The following is an 18,479-nucleotide window of genomic DNA, read 5'->3' on the forward strand; positions in this document are numbered from 1 at the left end:
ACAGCGTATTAGTAGGAGCAAAAAGTGCCAGTTGTGCAGCCTGGGTGTGAGTGCTGACTGCAGAGGGGCTTGTGTCAGCTTCTGGAAGGAGGACAGGCCTTAGCTTATGTGCAGACTTACTGGCCAGTTAACAGCACTATTCAAAGAAACTGAGATTTATTTATACATCCTTCAAATTAATGATCTGGTGAGTGGTGCTCAGAGGAAGCGTTTCATTATGGTATGTTTGACAAAATGAATCTATGTGCTTGGAGTCTGTCTTTCTGGAAGTATAAACATTCCCCAGGCTGACAAATGTGGTACTCAAATGCTAGGATCCAAACAGATTGTGTGTTTCAGAAACAAAAGGGCCCTGGTGCTGAGCTTCCTTTACTCCCAGCACAATGTGAGGTTTCGGTTGGATCACTCAGCTCTGCTCTCTCAAAGTATAAATACATCCTGACAACGTGTTGTTACAGGAACGCTGGAGGAACTGAGGATGCTACAGATGGTGCTCACAGAGGATTAAATTTGATGCCTTGGCTAGAACAGTTAATAATCTACGTAGGAGATCAGGTGGTGTAAAAGGCTGGAGTAATTCAGTAATGTCAGCAATGCCATGCCTGCACGCCTGATTCATGGATATAAGAGAGGTTTCGGAATCACAAGCGAAAACAAATCCGTCAGGGCACAAACGGGTGTGATTAGAAGTTTGAAGTCATGTACAATTTTATATGAAAATACTTAATCTGGCTACAGTGCACTCCTCTAAGTCACACTTTTACTACATCTCAATTCATTTTTTCTGAAGATGTAAGGTTTTAGCTCTCAAAAGAATCATAGAATCATTAAGGTTGGAAAAGACCTTCAAGATCACTGAGCCCAACCGTAACCCAGCCCTCAAAGCAAGTCTTAAAACCACGTCTGTGATTGCTTCTTAATGCCTTTTACTAGTTTAAAATTATGTAGAGGTGGTAAAATACTTCTCAAGTGCTTTCCCCAGCCTCCTTTTTAGTTCCAAGATGGGAACAACCTTCTCAGCATGGAAAAAGGTTGTAAACTTTTACATTACAGCCGTGCTCTCACTCGGGTGATCCAGAGAGGAATTTGGTGGCTTGTGCTCTGCTTAGGTCTTGAGCCGTGTCTGAGCAGAAGTGGGTACAATGAACTTTCACTACACAGTTTTAACCAGAAGGCTAAAGATCAGGCTTTTGGATGAGTGCACAGCAGAGGAGGGGAATTCTGAGCAAAAGGGTGAGGTTTTCTGTAGAAACCAGTTACTAGGAGGCTTGTTGCAGAAATGACACGGACGTATTGCCAGAGGTTTGAAGTCACCTGTAAATGGCCTTCCTAACTTCTGACCAAATTAGGAAAGTGGCTTAAATGTGCTCCTGCTGTTGTTCCATAAGAGCTGAGAAATTCCTGGGCAGGTTGAAGTCTGTGGTCAGAGACAGGCTGCAGCTCTCCCAGCTACTCTGCTGGGAAGGGGAGAGAGTTACTACAGCAGCAGCTAAGAGCCAGTCAGAGCTGAAATGTTGTATGCGGCGCTTAGAGGCATGTTATGCGTTGGTAGTCACTGACTGTATATGAACACCCAGCTGTGGTTTATGTCATCAGCTTCATTTGTCATCAGAGCATTAATTAACTCACATTGGTAATTCAGACCTGTTTCTTTGATAGCTGTAATCTCTAACACGTGTGGGGGATAAAGCAGAAATACTCTTGTTGATTTTGTCTGAGTCAAGGGTGTGCTTTTAGTCCAGGTGAAGTCATGGCTGTAGGTCCCTTTTGAACCTGGGTAAATTTGCTTTTTTTGTCTTGGAGCTGCTTTAATTGTAAATGTTAATTACTGTATTGTGCACAGACTACATCATATGCTTCTAAAGGTGTGTTAAGTAATTTTCACCGCCAAATCAAGATACGGGGATGAAAGCCGAGGTTTAAACAGCGTCAAATATTTGCCTTCTTGGTCGTCTTGTACTAATGCATGTGAGACACTTTCCCGTTGCTGAGAGTAGGGATCAGGTGCCTGGCTTTGTGTTTTTAACTGCACATTCATGTGAGTCTGTAGGTTTGTGTAGTGAGTGGCCAGCAGGAGCAGGGAAGTCATTGTGCCCCTGTACTCTGCGTTGGTTAGGCTGCAACTTGAGTGCTGTGTCCAGTTCTGAGCCCCTCAGTTTAAGAAGGACATCGAAACACTTGAACATGTCCAGAGAAGGGCAACAAGGCTGGGGAGAGGCCTTGAGCACGAGCCCTATGAGGAGAGTGTGGTGGGTTTGGAAGGATAAGGCTGAGAAGCCTCCTCCCTTCCCCCTTGTAAAGTAAAAGGGAAAAAAAAATTGAAGGGAAAGGAAAAAAAACTCGCAAGCTGAACTAGCAAAGCAGTGGAGCTATATTTACAAAGCGATGTAGGGTTTGCAGGGAGATATTTACAAATTTACAATATCTACAATATATACAAAGATATACAACAGAGTAACACAGAAATGAGAGTGACCCCCCCCCCTTGGCAGAGGGGTCCCCCACCTCCGCTCTCCCCTCTCTTCCCCCCCTTTCCCCAGAATGGGATAGAAAGAGAAAGAGAGGAAAAAAAAAGGTTAGAAGCAGTTTGTGTTAATTGGAAGGGAGTTAGTATACAGGCCTGTTATCTGGTTTTCAAGGCCGAGGCCTTGGCAGAAAGCCCAGCACAGAAAGCTGCTGCACGGAGAAGAGGCGGAAGCAAGACTGACTGAGAAGTGCTGGAAATGTCCACTTCACTCCCACTTCATAAGGTGCTTCCTCCCACTCGTCCAATGAAATTAGTTTAGACTATTCCTTCCGTTTACCAACTTCCGTCCACCATGTTCCCTTTCTTAAGGGGGCAACGTCAACCGGCCACAGTCCACCCCTTCTAAACAATTTCATTGGCTGTTCATACTGTCCATCTAATCCAAAACGATATTTACAGTTCGTAAGTAAAGTCCATAGTCCATTCTGGCTATGCTCAGATGTAGATGATTCAAAAGTCCAAGAAAATCAGAAAATGAGAAAAATGGAAAACAGTTAATTTCTTCACTGACGAAGCGAAGAAAAAGGAAACAGGGATTCTCAGGGTCTCTTAGTTGACTCAGGGCTCTCAGGGATCTCAGGGTTCGTGCACCGTAGACTCCTCGTTGATTCTTCCTTTGGACGTGATGTAGCTGTACAACAGTTCGAAATTAACCTCTTTCAGCTAAAGTTAAATTTCTTTGTGGAACACACTGAATTTCACCATTCTCTTGCATTACCCAATAAGTGTGACCCGGACCTTCAGCTGAAACCACCCCTCGGACAGGTTTAGCCTCTCCTGAGGGTGAAAATACCCAAACAGTTTTACCTAACAGATTCTTTTCTCTAACAACAGGAACTCTATCACCTTCTACTTTCCGTAGCAGATCTGAATGTGCAGGTCCAGCTCGGTTCACTGAACCTCTACTATTTACCAGCCAGGTTGCTTGTGCTAAATGTTTTTCCCAGTTTTTCAAAGATCCACCTCCCATGGCTTTGAGAGTGGTCTTCAACAAACCATTGTAGCGTTCAATCTTCCCTGAAGCTGGTGCATAGTAGGGAATGTGGAATATCCACTCAATACCGTGCTCTTTTGCCCAGTTCTTTACAAGGTTGTTCTTGAAATGAGTTCCGTTGTCTGACTCAATCCTCTCTGGAGTTCCGTGTCTCCACAGGATCTGTCTCTCCAGACCAAGAATGGTGTTGCGTGCAGTTGCATGTGGAACTGGATAAGTTTCCAACCATCCAGTGTTTGCTTCTACCATAGTAAGCACGTATTGCTTACCAGAACGAGAACGTGGTAGAGTGATGTAGTCAATCTGCCAAGCTTCACCATACTTGTACTTGGACCATCTGTCACCATACCACAAGGGCTTAAGTCGTTTTGCCTGCTTAATAGCAGCACAAATGTCACAGTCATGAATGACTTGTGTGATAGCATCCATGGAAATGTCTATGGATCTGTCACGAGCCCATTGGTATGTTGCATCTCTGCCTTGATGTCCTGACGAATCATGAGCCCACCGAGCTAAGAATATCTCACCTCGGTGTTTCCAGTCGAGATCAAGATTAGAGTCCATGTCTACTTGAGAAACTCTTGCAGCTAGATCTGCCTGATGGTTGTGTTGCTGTTCCTCAGTAGCTTTGCTCTTAGGAATGTGAGCATCGATGTGTCTCACTTTCACTGGAATTCTCTCGATTCGATCAGCAATGTCCTGCCACAGGTCGGCTGCCCAAATGGGTTTTCCTTTTCTCTGCCAACCACTCTTCTTCCAGTTCTTTAGCCAACCCCATAGAGCATTGGCTACCATCCATGAGTCGGTGTAGAGATAAAGCTTTGGCCATCTCTCACGTTCAGCCACGTCGAGAGCTAGCTGGACAGCTTTTACCTCTGCGAACTGACTGGATTCTCCTTCTCCATCTTTCGCCTCTGCAACTCGGCGTGTTGGACTCCACACTGCAGACTTCCACCTTCGCTTGTTTCCAACAAGACGACAGGAACCGTCTGTGAACAAAGCGTATTTCTTTTCATCATCAGAAAGGTCATTGTAAGGAGGAGCTTCCTCAGCACGAGTTACTTTCTCCTCTGGAGGTTTAGCACAGTTGATGCCTTCAGGCCAACTTGAGATCACCTCCACTAGACCAGGTCTTTCAAGATTTCCCATTCGAGCTCTCTGTGTTATCAGAGCCATCCACTTAGACCATGTTGAGTCTGTTGCATGATGTGGTGTGGAACCTTTGCCTTTGAACATCCAATTCAAAACTGGTAATCTGGGAGCTAGAAGAAGTTGTGATTCAGTTCCAATCACTTCAGAAGATGCTTTTACTCCTTCATAGGCAGCTAAAATTTCTTTCTCTGTTGGAGTATAGTTAGCCTCTGAACCTCTGTAACCTCGACTCCAGAAACCAAGAGGTCGTCCACGTGTCTCTCCTGGAGCTTTTTGCCACAAGCACCAGGTTGGACCATTGTCACTTGCAGCCGTGTACAAAATGTTCTTAATGTCTGGACCATCTCGGACAGGTCCCAGACCCATTGCTTGAATCACCTCTTGTTTTATCTGGTCAAAGGCTGCTTGTTGTTCAGGTCCCCAGTGGAAATGGTTTCTCTTTCGAGTCACATCATACAGAGGTTTCACAATCTGACTATATCCAGGAATGTGTAGTCTCCAAAATCCCACTATCCCCAAGAAACGTAGGGTCTCTTGCTTGTTTGTGGGACTTGCCATGGTGGAGACTCTATTTACCACATCCACTGGAATGTGTCGGCGTCCATCCTGCCACCGCACTCCCAGAAACTGAATCTCTGTGGTAGGTCCTTTCACCTTGTCTCGTTTGATGGCAAAACCTGCATTCAGAAGAATGTCAATGATTTTGTTACCTTTCTTGAAGACTTCCTCAGCAGTTTTACCCCAGACGATGATGTCATCGATGAACTGGATGTGTTCTGGAGCACCGCCTTTCTCCAGAGCATCGTGGATCACTGCATGACAGATGCTTGAGCTGTGGATCCAGCCCATTGGCAATCTGTTGAAAGTGTACTGGATTCCTCTCCAGGTGAAAGCAAACTGAGGCCTGCATTCCTCTGCTATGGGAATAGAGAAAAATGCATTAGCAATGTCTATGGTAGCATACCATTTGGCCTCTTTGGATTCCAGCTCATACTGTAGCTCCATCATGTCTGGTACTGCTGCACTCATAGGTGGTGTCACTTCGTTTAGGGCTCGGTAATCTACCGTCAGACGCCAGTCTCCATTCTGCTTCCGCACAGGCCACACTGGACTGTTGAAAGGTGAATGAGTTTTGCTGACGACTTTCTGACTCTCCAACTGACGAATCAGATTCTGAATGGGCAACAAAGAGTCACGGTTGGTTCTGTATTGTCTGTGATGAACAGTCTGAGAAGCAACCGGCAATTTAATGTCCTGTATCTTATGTTGTCCCACAACTGCAGATTCATCAGAAAGTTCAGGTCTGGCAGACAGCTTCAATTTTTGTCCATCAATTTCTATTGAAGCTACTCCAAAAGCCCATTTGTAACCTCTAGGGTCTTTGAAACGCCCTTCTCTCAAAAAATCAATTCCCAAAATACAAGGTGCGTCAGGTCCGGTCACAACTGTATGCTTCCTCCATTGTTTACCAGTTAGACTTATATTAACCTCTACCTTACTTAACTCTTGAGATCCACCAGTGACTCCCAGAATAGTTATAGACTCTGATCCCTGATAACTTGATGGTATTATGGTGCACTGAGCTCCTGTGTCAACCAAGGCCCTGTACTTCTGAAATTGTGAAGTGCCAGGCCACTGGATGTACACATCCCAATAGATTCTGTTATCTCTGTTATCCCTCTCCTCCCCCTGGCGGGAGGCAGGGCACCCCTAGTTATGGGGAACATGCGCACATGTGCATTGCACATATTGTGCAGGGTTATAACTTTGCATGTTATAACTGGAGCCACTGTTGGAGCCATAAGAGTTGTTCTGGGGAACTGTGGAAGTAACAGCTACCCTTCTGGTATTGCTACCTCGGGTTCTGCCACTTTGCAATTCCCTCAGTCTCCTGAAAAGATTAGAAGTTGGTTGGCCATCCCAGCGGTTCATGTTCTCACCAAACTGATCACGCAGAGTTATCCAAATAGTTCTACGTGACTGCCTTGGTGGTCTGTTTTGGAATGATCTGTTTTGGAATGTCCTGTTTTGGAATGACCTCCTTGGAGGACGTGTATTCCTCACAGATGAGACTTGTACCCACCTGGAGGAAGAATTGAAATTATCCCTTTGTGCCAATTGGGATATGGAATTTCTAAATTCATCTTTTAACTGTCTCATGCAATTCTCAATTTTTCCAGACAGAGTTTCAATGGCTGAAACCAAAGAACCACGTGTCATGCTATCCTCCAATTGTCTCATTTGATCACTGAATTGGCCAACCGTAGGAGAAGCTCCACCATAACTTCTTGACACAATTCTGCTTGCCAGAATGTTTGCATAATTGGAAGGAGCAAGTTTGATGATCTTTTTAGCGAGACCAATACCCACAGGAATGTCATCAGGATTCAGAGTTTCATGTTCACCATAGAGTAGCTCTCTAACAGCAAATTCTCTCAAGCGCTTAATTCCCTCATCTATGGTAGTCCAGGGTTTAGGATTCCATGGAAGATCATCTCGGGAAGGGTATCTCAGGGCAACCGCTATTAAAAGGCGTATCCACAGATTAACCTTACCGAGAGCTTCGCCTAGATGTCTATCTATTCCATTGTCCCTTGAGAGAGTTCCTAACTGAGCTGCTGACTTGTCTCCAACTGTTAGAGCTGAAGCACCTGTATCATAACACCTACTAAGCCAAGCTAGAACCGGCTCCTTATCTGCTCTGGTGAAATCTTTACGGACATTTCTCAATTCCTCCCGTGGTGACGAACAGTCCGTAATATCATCTTCATCTTCATCTCCCTGAATTCTTTGCCCGTAAAATCCTGCTGTCATTCTCCTAAGGATCTCTTTAAGCTGAGAACCACCTTTGCCAGCTGCTTTCCTAGCTTCATCTCTATCCTGCTTTGATCTCACTAGGTTAGCTAGATCTTTAAAACAAACCTTGTCTTCCTCCTGGGCAGGATCTTTTAGAGTAGAGGGCCCCTCACCAGGATCAGTCTCCACCTCTTCTTCTCCATCTTGGGCCTTTGCAGCTCTAGTCTTTAAAGGAGCCACCTTAACTGGAGCTGTGTTTGAATTTACAGCCACCTTAATGGAAGCTGACAGGTCCTGAGATAAATCAGCTGCTGGGGCAGTGACTTCCGGTCCCACTGAGGGAGTGGGTGGAAGTGACGTTGCTCCGTTAATGGCCGATGGAGAAGAAGAAGAAGGAGAAGGAGTGGGAGAAGGAGTAGGTGCCATGTTGATACCAGCCGATGCCCTTGGCTGCTTGCCAGAATCAGCAGGAAAGTCATTTAGAGCTGCCTTACCAATTAACTTTTTAGCCTTCTTTTTAACTGACACAGGTTCTCCACAGTCCTCGTCACTAGATGACTCTGGGACTGATCGAGAGCCACGGCGTTTTCTTTTTGATCTAGTTTTAATAACAAAACACGCCCTGGACACCTTTTTCTCCCGACGCCAGGAATACAGAGAATACACATTAGTTATCACCAGCAGCAGAATTATACACATCACATAAATCATCTTTGGATCCCAGGCATCACCTAAAGTTACTGTCTCCTCAGGCGGAATCTTAAAACTCTTTATCTCAATTGGGAGAGTGGTGGAGGTAACATTCCTGTATCTCACTGGCCATAATAAATTAATACATTTTCCATACCATAATTTAACTCTATACATAACCCACATATAAATTGTCCGCACCAAATATTTACCCAGGTAATCCAAAATCAAACCCAAACAATATCTGTAAACCAGAGCCCCAAAAATTGAAAAGAATAATCGCTCCACAAACCACAATACCTTCATGTTTGCTAATTCAGCTGGAAAACACTAAATCAATCAAATAATAAATTAAACTAATTATCTGCCCCACGTTGGGCGCCAATAAAAAAAATGTGGTGGGTTTGGAAGGATAAGGCTGAGAAGCCTCCTCCCTTCCCCCTTGTAAAGTAAAAGGGAAAAAAAAATTGAAGGGAAAGGAAAAAAAACTCGCAAGCTGAACTAGCAAAGCAGTGGAGCTATATTTACAAAGCGATGTAGGGTTTGCAGGGAGATATTTACAAATTTACAATATCTACAATATATACAAAGATATACAACAGAGTAACACAGAAATGAGAGTGACCCCCCCCCTTGGCAGAGGGGTCCCCCACCTCCGCTCTCCCCTCTCTTCCCCCCCTTTCCCCAGAATGGGATAGAAAGAGAAAGAGAGGAAAAAAAAAGGTTAGAAGCAGTTTGTGTTAATTGGAAGGGAGTTAGTATACAGGCCTGTTATCTGGTTTTCAAGGCCGAGGCCTTGGCAGAAAGCCCAGCACAGAAAGCTGCTGCACGGAGAAGAGGCGGAAGCAAGACTGACTGAGAAGTGCTGGAAATGTCCACTTCACTCCCACTTCATAAGGTGCTTCCTCCCACTCGTCCAATGAAATTAGTTTAGACTATTCCTTCCGTTTACCAACTTCCGTCCACCATGTTCCCTTTCTTAAGGGGGCAACGTCAACCGGCCACAAGAGGCTGAGAGAGCTGGGATTGTTTAGCCTGGAGAAGAGGAGGCTCAGGGGTGACCTCATTGCCCTCTACAACTACCTGAAAGGTGGTTGTAGCCAGGAAGCGGTTGGTCTCTTCTCCCAGGCAACCAGCACCAGAACAAGAGGACACAGTCTCAAGCTGTGCCAGGGGAGGTTTAGACTCGAGGTGAGGAGGAAGTTCTTCACCGAGCGAGTCGTTCCTCATTGGAATGTGCTGCCCAGGGAGGTGGTTGAGTCACCGTCCCTGGAGGTGTTCAAGAGGAGATTGGACGTGGCACATGGTGCCATGGTCTAGTCATGGGATCTGTGTTGATAGGTTGGACTCGATGATCCTCGAGGTCTCTTCCAACCTTAGTTATACTGTGATACTGTGAGTGTTGTGAAAGTACAAGTGAGGGTGGAAGGAGGAAAAAGCCAGAATTTTCGACGGCTTGCATAAGCTGCGTCTCCCAGTTTCCTCTCCTCCTGCTTTGTTAGGGTTGGCAGGAATTCCTCTGCTAAATTAGGCTACTTTGACTATTGTATACAATTGTCCAACTTCCTCTTCCCTTCAAACTGCTGCATTGCTCAGGGAGGGTGTGGGAAGGAGATGGAAAAGCCATGAATCCGTCGTCTTGATTTTTTTTGTTTAGTCAGGCAGAGCAGGGCTGTAATTTACTAATTAATTTCCTAACAGCCTATCTGGAGTGTTTACACTGATGTTTTGTGGTGGCAGAATCCTCCTTGACGTGATTAGCAGACCCAGATTTCTTTTTATACAACCACTGCTGGGCTGGTTATTTTTAATGCCGTTGAATCAAAGCAGAATTACATCTGGCATCAAATTTAATTATCCATATGATTCCTTTTTCATATTTTGAGTAAGCATGGGGGCTTTCCCCCCTTATCTTTTCTAAAGTGCTTTAATGGTTTTCTAAGATAGTTGACAATGTTTTGACTGTCTTAACAACTGACCAAAAAGCCACGTGTCTGCTGTTCTGCAGTCTGGTTTGAAGCTTCTTACCTAGGAAACCTGTCTGAGGACTTCACTTTGTTAGTGGCATCGTTTATTTGACTGGATTCCTACTTTATAAAAATACAATCCATGGATTCATAGTTTGTTATTTAATGTCTGTATATAAAAGAAATGAAATTTCAGTTCCTCATTAGACAGCTTTTTGGTGGGTGTGGAGAAAGCAGAGATCTGCTAATGGTGATTTAAGGAAAAATCAAAGCCTTCCTTGCCTTGTGAAGTTTCTAGTATCCCTGCAAGGGGAGGTGTGGAGGGGGGAAGTGTAACTGATTTGCATCTCTGAGAAGGTACAGAAATAGGAGTATAATAAATGGACACTCCTCAGTAGTGCCACAGCCAGCCTTGGCTCTCTCCTGCAGAGATCCCTTGTGTACATCTCGCAGCAGCAATGATTTATGTTAAGGCTGTTTGAAGTGCCAGCTTTGGTTACTGGAGGTTGGTTAGTGGGATTGAAAAGAGTGATGGCAGCTTTCATGGAGCTGAACTGCAGAGTTGCAGTGTGGGCTGGGTTTGGGTTTGGTAACTGAAGGTGTTGCCAGTCACAAAGTGTGGCACACATGTGGTAGTAGCAGGTCCAGGGAGGGACCCAGGGCTGCTTGTTCCAGCTCTGAAGCCCACAGCACAAGAAAGACCATGAAGGTGATCACAGGGCACCTCTGCCCTGAAGACAGGCTGAGCAAGTTGGGCTTCTTCAGGCTGAAGAAGAGAAGGCTTTGGGGAGACCTTAGGGCAGCTTTCTAGGATTTGAAGGGGCTCCAGGAGAGCTGGAGAGGGACTTCTGACAAAGGCATGGAGTGAGAGGGGTAATGACTTCAAACTGGAGGAAACTGGATTGAGATGAGACATGAAGAAGATATTCTTGCTCATGAGTGTGGTGAGGCACTGGAACAGGTTGCCCATGGAAGTTGTGGAGGCTCCAAGCCTGGCAGTGTTGAAAGCCAGGCTGGCTGGGGCCTTGAGCAGGCTGGTCTAGTGGAAAGTGTCCCTGCCTGTGGGAGGGAGGTTGGAGTTAGATGATCTTGGGGGTCCCTTCCAACCATTCTATGACTTTGGGTCCCGATGGGGTGCATCTATCTAGAAGGGGTAAGAGAGTCCTGGCACTGGAGTTGGCAGGGCTCATTAGGAGGGCTTTAAACTAGGTCTGAAGGGGGTGGGTGAGGCAATTGGTCCCTCAGTAGAGGCAAGAGTAGGGCACGAGGTAGGGTCAGTTGAGAAGTCAGGAACCCAGCTGCGATGCATGTACACCAATGCACGCAGCATTGTTGATAGGTTGGACTCGATGATCCCCGAGGTCCTTTCCAACCTAAGTTATACTGTGATACTGTGACTGAAACAAGTTCTGCAGATACCAGGCCTTTCAGTCAGGAGTTTCATCTGCTGTTGCTGTGTGAGCTTCTAAAGACCATTTCAGAAGTCACCTGGGCTTTCTTTAATTCCCAAATTAACGGAGTGATGGAAAAGCTTGATGTGAAACTTGACATTTTAAAATCCTTTGGAGGCAATGTTGCACCTTTCTCCACTCCCTTTAGTACTACTGCATTTTCCTCTGGAGGAAGCTGATCTTAAGGAACATCAGTGTTGTGATTGGAGGAGTGGTGTATTCTGCCCTTTTTGTTCAAATTTTGTCTGTTTTTTAAAAGATGTTTTTAGTGGAAAGATCTACTGCAGTGATGAACTTTATTTTTCACTCCAATCATTTGAATAAATGTCACAAATGACACTGTCAAGTTAACTGCTACATCCTGCTCAGCCTACTTGCCATATGGAGGAGTTTAATTATTAAGAGTAGGAGTGATTTGCTTTGGGAGCTTTTAATTGAAAGATTAAATGAAGCTCACTCTGAGAGGCTCTCTTCAAGCATCTGAAGATTTTAATGATGCCTTATATAAGGATTTAAGTTAGAAGCAACCTGTTTGTTGCCTTCACTCTGAAGAGCTGCTTTGAACATCTGGTGAAGTTCTTGCAAACACTTGTTTTTCTGTCATTTTAGTAATCCTTGCTTGCATCTGACACTCGGGTTTGTACTCAGGTCTTGAAAATCTGTTGTTTTACACTTGGGTTGGGGTTTTTTTTGGTCCTTGAATGACATTGAATTGCTGAAGAAAGTGTGATGTATTAAAGTACAGATTAAAACCGAAGGACAGAGGAAATAGACATCTTAAAGATATTGGAGTCATAGAATCACAAAGTTGTTTGGTTTGGGAAAGATCTTTAAGATGATCCTTTAAAGTAAGGGTGGTGAGATGCTGGAACAAGTTGCCCAAGGAGGTTGTGGATGCCCCCTCCCTGGAGGTGTTCAACGCTGGGTTGGATGGGGCCTTGAGCAGCCATGGCAGGGGTTTGGAACTAGGTGATCTTGCAGGCCCCTTCCAACCCCAACACTCTATGAATCATTGAGTCCAAATATCAACCCATCACCACCATGGCCCAGAGAGCCCTGTCCACATGTTTCCTGAATGTCTGCAGGGATGGTGACACCACCACCGTCCTAGGCAGCCTGTTCCAATGCCTGCTGGGGATGCATTTGGCAGGGAACTGTGGGTGTTGTGGCCACCTGCTTTGGCACTGGAGAATACAAAGAAGGCCTAGTACTGGCTGGCTGAAACTCAGTTATTTTGAGCTGGGTGTACTTTCTTGGGAAGCTGACACTTGCATAGTGCTTGCCTGTTGTGTGAGGCTTCCCTTGATCCCAGATGGCTCCTTGGGAACAGGGAGTTGTAAAGCTAGTGAAGCAGGGTACACTCCTGGAGTCCTCAGGAAAGGCAAGTCATGGGAGTGTGGGACTGCCATATGTCAGTGTGAAGAATGCTCTTCAGTTCTGTGAGGACATGGTGTGCTCACCATGGAGAATGTAGAGCAGCCATGCTCCAGGGAGCTCACAGCCCCTGGGCTGCCCTGGGTGTGCTGGTGGGGAAACCAGAGACACCAGATTGCTCAGGCTGGATGAGGCTTTGAGCAGCCTGGTCTGGTGGAAGGGTGTCCCTGCCCATGGCAGAGGTGTGTTGGAAGTAGATCTTGAAGGTCCCTTCCAACCCAGACCCCAGTCTATGATTCTGTGAAGTGTCAACTATGGGGGCCTGTGTTACCAAGGATCAGTGTGCCCTGTATGGCCCAAAAGGCTCAGGGTGGCATGGGCAAGGCTTAAGGCATGGGTGGTTTGAAGGGCAGGTTGGAGCTGCACATACCTGAGCAGGGCCCCCCAGCCAGGTGCTGGCACAGGCCTGGTGACTGTGCAGCTAAATCACCTGGAGAGGCTGTGGGGCTATGTCTGTACCTGGCCGTGGGCTCTGTGCTGTGTGTGGGGCTGGGGTCTTTGTTCTGCGTGTGGGGCTCTGTGCTGTGTGCATGTGTGTGTGCCTGGCTGTGGGGCTCTGTGCTGCGTGTGTGCCTGGCTGTGGGGCTCTGTGCTGCGTGTGTGCCTGGCTGTGGGGCTCTGTGCATGTGTGGGTGCCTGGCTGTGGGGCTCTGCATGTGTGTGTGCTTGGCTGTGGGGCTCTGTGCTGTGTGAGTGTCTCTGTGTGGGGCTGTGTGCTGCGTGTGTGCCTGGCTGTGGGGCTCTGTGCTGTGTGTGGGGCTGGGGTCTTTGTTCTGCGTGTGGGGCTCTGTGCTGTGTGCATGTCTGTGTGCCTGGCTGTGGGGCTCTGTGCTGCGTGTGTGCCTGGCTGTGGGGCTCTGTGCTGCGTGTGTGCCTGGCTGTGGGGCTCTGTGCTGTGTGCATGTCTGTGTGCCTGGCTGTGGGGCTCTGTGCTGTGTGTCTCTGTGTGGGGCTCTGTGCTGCGTGTATGCCTGGCTGTGGGGCTCTGTGCTGCGTGCATGTCTGTGTGCCTGGCTGTGGGGCTCTGTGCTGCGTGCATGTCTGTGTGCCTGGCTGTGGGGCTCTGTGCTGCGTGTGGGGCTCTGTGCTTGTCTGTGTGCCTGGCTGTGTGGCTCTGTGCTTGTCTGTGTGCCTGGCTGTGTGGCTCTGTGCATGTCTGTGTGCCTGGCTGTGAGGATTTGTGCTGTGTGAGTGTGTGTGTGTGGGGCCCTGTGCATGTCTGTGTGCCTGGCTGTGGGCTTTGTGCTGTGTGTCAGTGCCTGGCTGTGTGAGTGCCAGCCGGGGGGCTGTGTGCCAGGCTGCCAGCTCATTGACTCGCAGCAGTCGAGGCACAAGTGCGTCCAGGGTAGATGAAAGATGTGAGGAGCTTTGGAACCATTTCTGGTGCCGTATTCCTAAAATAAATTCCAGGGCTTTGCTGACACAGACACGTGAAAGCAGGGGGTCATTAATCCTCTGCTCTGCTTGTGTTGACAGTGCCACTTGGTGAGTTTAGCTCCCGGTGCCTCAGGAAATGGGCTGGAAAAGCCGTGCTCATGGGAGTTGAGGGGCGTTTCAGACCGGGGTTTTTCTTGTTGTCTCACCTTATGTCGGCCTCCTTGCAAAAGGCAGGGCGTGGAGGGTTGCAGGAAGGAAAGGAAGGGGAAACCCCAAGGTGCTCAGTGTGACTTCCCCCCTTATCTCTGCACCAAGCTTCCTGCACACTGAGCTTGGATAACTGCCCGGTTCACAGCCTGGTCTGTGCCCATGGTGCTGTGCACCTTCCTGTACTGGTGAAGATGACTGCCTCTGAGCAGTTAACTGAGCTGCTCAGGGTGGGTGGAAGGCTTGTTTGAAAGCCTCTGCCAAGCTGGCTGAGCCATAAATGTGACATTTGATTTTTTTTACTAATGAATTCCGTCTTTATCATGACCAGAACTTCTGAAGCTTCCTCCTCCTGAACGACACTAAAAAGTTGGCTGTGCAGTAACCCCTGCCTAGAGTGACATGTGGAGTGTCTGTGCCTCTTGCCCACCTCAAATAAAAATCATAGAATCACAGGTTTGGCTTGGAAGAGACCTTCAAGACCATGTAGTTCCAACCCCCGTGCCATGGGCAAGGACACATTCCACTAGAGCAGGTTGCCAACCTGGCCAGAGAGGAGGCATCCACAACCTCCATGGGCAATCTGTTCCACTGTCTCACCACCCTCACTGTAAACCATGTCTCCTTTGGTCTCTGCTTTTTGTTAGAGGAAGGATCACATTCTGAGCTGCCAGATTCACTCCCTGAGTGAGCATCTTGGTGGCATCTTTGTGCACTTTCCTGTGCTGATGATTTTGGACTAAGTGTGTTTATGACAACACACCAGACTAGGAGAGAGAAACTGCTCCAGATGTGAAGTTTGATTTTATCTTCAAGTACCATAGAAGCTTTGAAATTCCAGATCACTTTTCCTAGGATAGATCCAAAGTGCAAAATAAGTTACCAACCAGCTTTATAACTTGGTGTGGAACCTTAGCCCTGTGCTTATGGTGTGTGTTCTATCTGGAGACTTAGCCTTTTGGCTGTTGCCTTGGTTAACTGGGGAGGGGGGGGGGGGTTGAGAAGTTTCTATCCACCTAGTATTAACTGGAATAGTTTTTGCCCTGTGAGAGAGGCTTGCTAGAATCTGCTGCAGAGCTGCAGATGAAGTTTTTGATTTGGTAGGACTTCACAGGTATGCTTGTGAGATGCTTTCCACTTAGACTCTGGCTTTGTGATTTGTTTTTGTTTTGAAATTGCTCTCTGAAGAGTGGGTTGACAAGTGTTGGCAGTCTGGTAAGGCAGAATTTTACCAGATGAAAATAAACTAGAAGGCAGATCTCGATTCTGTGCAGAGTGGGTTAAGTCTTGTTAGATGTGAGCTGTGGTCTTACCTCAAGTTTCTCAGTCCCAAAAAGGAGCAATTGGCACTCCATCATCTCTTGAGAGAGATCAAGTGTTCCTGCAGCCAGCACCTGGGACATTTGAAGCACAAGCAGCCTGTTTGCTTTTCTCAAGAAGAGCCACAGGTCTTTAAAGTGCTTTCACGTTTAAATACCCCTGAAAAGGTATTTAGCCCAATAATCTACCCCAAAAAGGGTATTTAAGATACCTAACTCCTCTTATGATGAAACTGATAAACCTCAGTTTTGAGGAAATGCCTTCTTGGTTTGAAAAGCTGGGCTTTCAGTGAACAGAATGGAAAAAACATCTGAGTGGGTGCTTGCAAGCTGTGAACACTCTTTAGGTGGCGTTTTGTTCTGTGTAAGAATGGATCTAAGTAAGAATTAAACAAGTTGGGAGTGTTTGAAGGACCTCTTTATCTGTTCTGACAATTGTGCTTGCTTCTAACATAGCCTAGATCTCATCTTGCAGTACAAAGATGGCTCTTCTAATATATGAGCATTTAAGTAGTGTTGTGTACGCTGTTCAGGGCTATTGGCATGAAGTTGTTAGCCCTTGTGGGTGATTAATCTGAGGTGATTCTAATTACTTTGAGACGATCAATTACTGTTGCAAGGAAAAGCTCTACACCCCACCCTGTGTTACAGGGAGAAGTCCTTTAGCCTCCCTCAGTGACACCATTTTCTTTTCATTGCAAAACAAAAATCTCAAGTCTTATCAGCATCCATTAGTTTTAATGATTTTAAAATTCAGAGTAGAAAGAAGAACAGAATTCTGCCAACTCAGTTGGCCTGGAAATACTAACCCAGCTCTTTTTTCCTGTTGCAAGCTCTTGCTCCTATCCACTTCTATGATTCTATCCTTTCTGTATGTGCTTCCTTTTCATCACTTAGGTAAATGAGCCTTTAGTAAATACCATTGTAAATAGGAAAGCTTAATTAATCCTTTGATTAGAAGGAGCAAAAATTGTTCATCTCCTGCCTCAATTTGTATTGACATGATAGAAGTGGAGTACAGCAGTTTCTGGGACCGGTCAGTGCATTTTTACACTGGCTATGATAGCAGAAATTCACTGCCTTAAGAAAGCTGAACTTGGACAACGTTTTCACAGGTTGCACTGGGTTGGAAGGGACCCTCAAGGGTCATCTTGTCCAAACCCCCTGCAGTCAGTAGGGTCACCTCCAACTAGATGCCCTTCTCCACCTTCTGTGTTCTGATGGTATTTGGTACATCAGAGTTAATGAAATTAGGCATTAGTTAATGCCAAGGTCTCTAAAAGGCCAGTCTTCAGTGCTGGTTGCTCATCATGCAGGGTAGAGTTTTGGAGCACTTGGCTTGTACCTTGACAAAGGGTGAGTAGAGAGGTGAAACAGTGTGATGTGTTGCAGGCAGGGCTACCAGATACACACAAGTCAGGAGCCTTCAGCAATGAATGCAGGTGAAAATGTGCTATTTGTGACCTGGAATCCTGTCCAGAGGGACTGCTGTCTTTATCAGGGCACACAGGATACCATCTATGATCACCGGCTGAGCTTTCTTTTGCCCTGTGCTTGCTTTCCTTCCTCAATGTTCTGCATTCACTAGCACTGTCTACTTTGAATTTGATCTGCAGTGTGGCTGTCATCCCTTCATTGTCTGTGGATGCAGCTGTGAGTGTAGGACATGACAATCCCTTTGCTCCACTGCTGCCCGTTCAGCCCAGGCTTCCAGAAAGGAGCTTTAAAAGTGCAATGCCTTTACTTGCTGTTGCAGTGCTACATTGCTAAGGATGGATGATAGGAAAAGAACCCAAGAGTCAAACTATTCCAGCCTATTCTTTGGGATTCCCTCCTGGAGAAGAAAAATAAGAGACTTGATTCCACCCCCACCCATCCCTTCACTTCTTTTATTATACTCCAGCTAAATTGGAGATCTAAGATCTGATGGCTTGTGCAGTGCAATCCATGTGCACATACAGCTCCCTTTCTCTTGCATGGGAGATTTATATTCTGGAGTGACAGGAGCTGATGTTTCTGGTTTTGCTTTTCTTTTTGTTTCCCCTCCACTTTAGATCCCTGCAGCTCCCTCAGCCCACCGTGCTTCACTGAGGAGGATCGGTTCAGCCTGGAAGCTCTTCGCATGATCCACAAGCAAATGGATGATGACAAAGATGGTGGCATTGAAGTAGATGAAAGTGATGAGGTAGGAGGAGGAAACCTTTACTTGTCCCTGCATGAGGTCTGTCTCTTCCCCCCCACCCCATTTTATATTGCTGCTCTTCACATTCCAGTGCTTGAGTAGCCTTTGCTGTTTTCCTTACTCCAGCCCATCCCACAGGCAGGTGTGGCAGGAGAGTAATATCTAGAATTGTCCAAAAATGTCTGTTATTGTCCAAAATGGACTATTATTGCCCACTGCTCCAGTCTGAAGGGAATTTTTGTGCAGCTCTGAATTTAAGCTGTTCTTTTTGTGATTAGTTTAAGAGGCAGGGAAATGGTGTTGGTTTCGCTAGCCGAAGGTGACCCCCAGCTGGTGTGATCTGCCACCTTTTAGCTTCTTTGTTCTAAGGTTTTCTTGCTAAA

General features: G+C 46.4%; 1 protein-coding gene across 4 annotated transcripts in view; it reads left to right on the plus strand.

The window, feature by feature from the left end:
- The window catches only part of STIM2 (stromal interaction molecule 2), an 85,874-nt gene that overhangs the window by 34,781 nt on the left and 32,614 nt on the right, over positions 1 to 18,479 (plus strand). For all 4 annotated transcript variants that reach the window (XM_068137537.1, XM_068137538.1, XM_068137539.1 and 1 more), the window contains exon 2: positions 17,969 to 18,099. In XM_068137537.1, coding sequence (XP_067993638.1) covers positions 17,969 to 18,099 — 131 coding nt within the window. The remainder of the gene's footprint in view (positions 1 to 17,968; positions 18,100 to 18,479) is intronic.

Source organism: Melanerpes formicivorus, unplaced genomic scaffold (genome assembly GCF_026170545.1).
Source record: "Melanerpes formicivorus ecotype bairdi unplaced genomic scaffold, bMelFor1.0.p_v2 SCAF_4, whole genome shotgun sequence".
NCBI classification, from domain to species: Eukaryota; Metazoa; Chordata; class Aves; order Piciformes; family Picidae; genus Melanerpes; species Melanerpes formicivorus.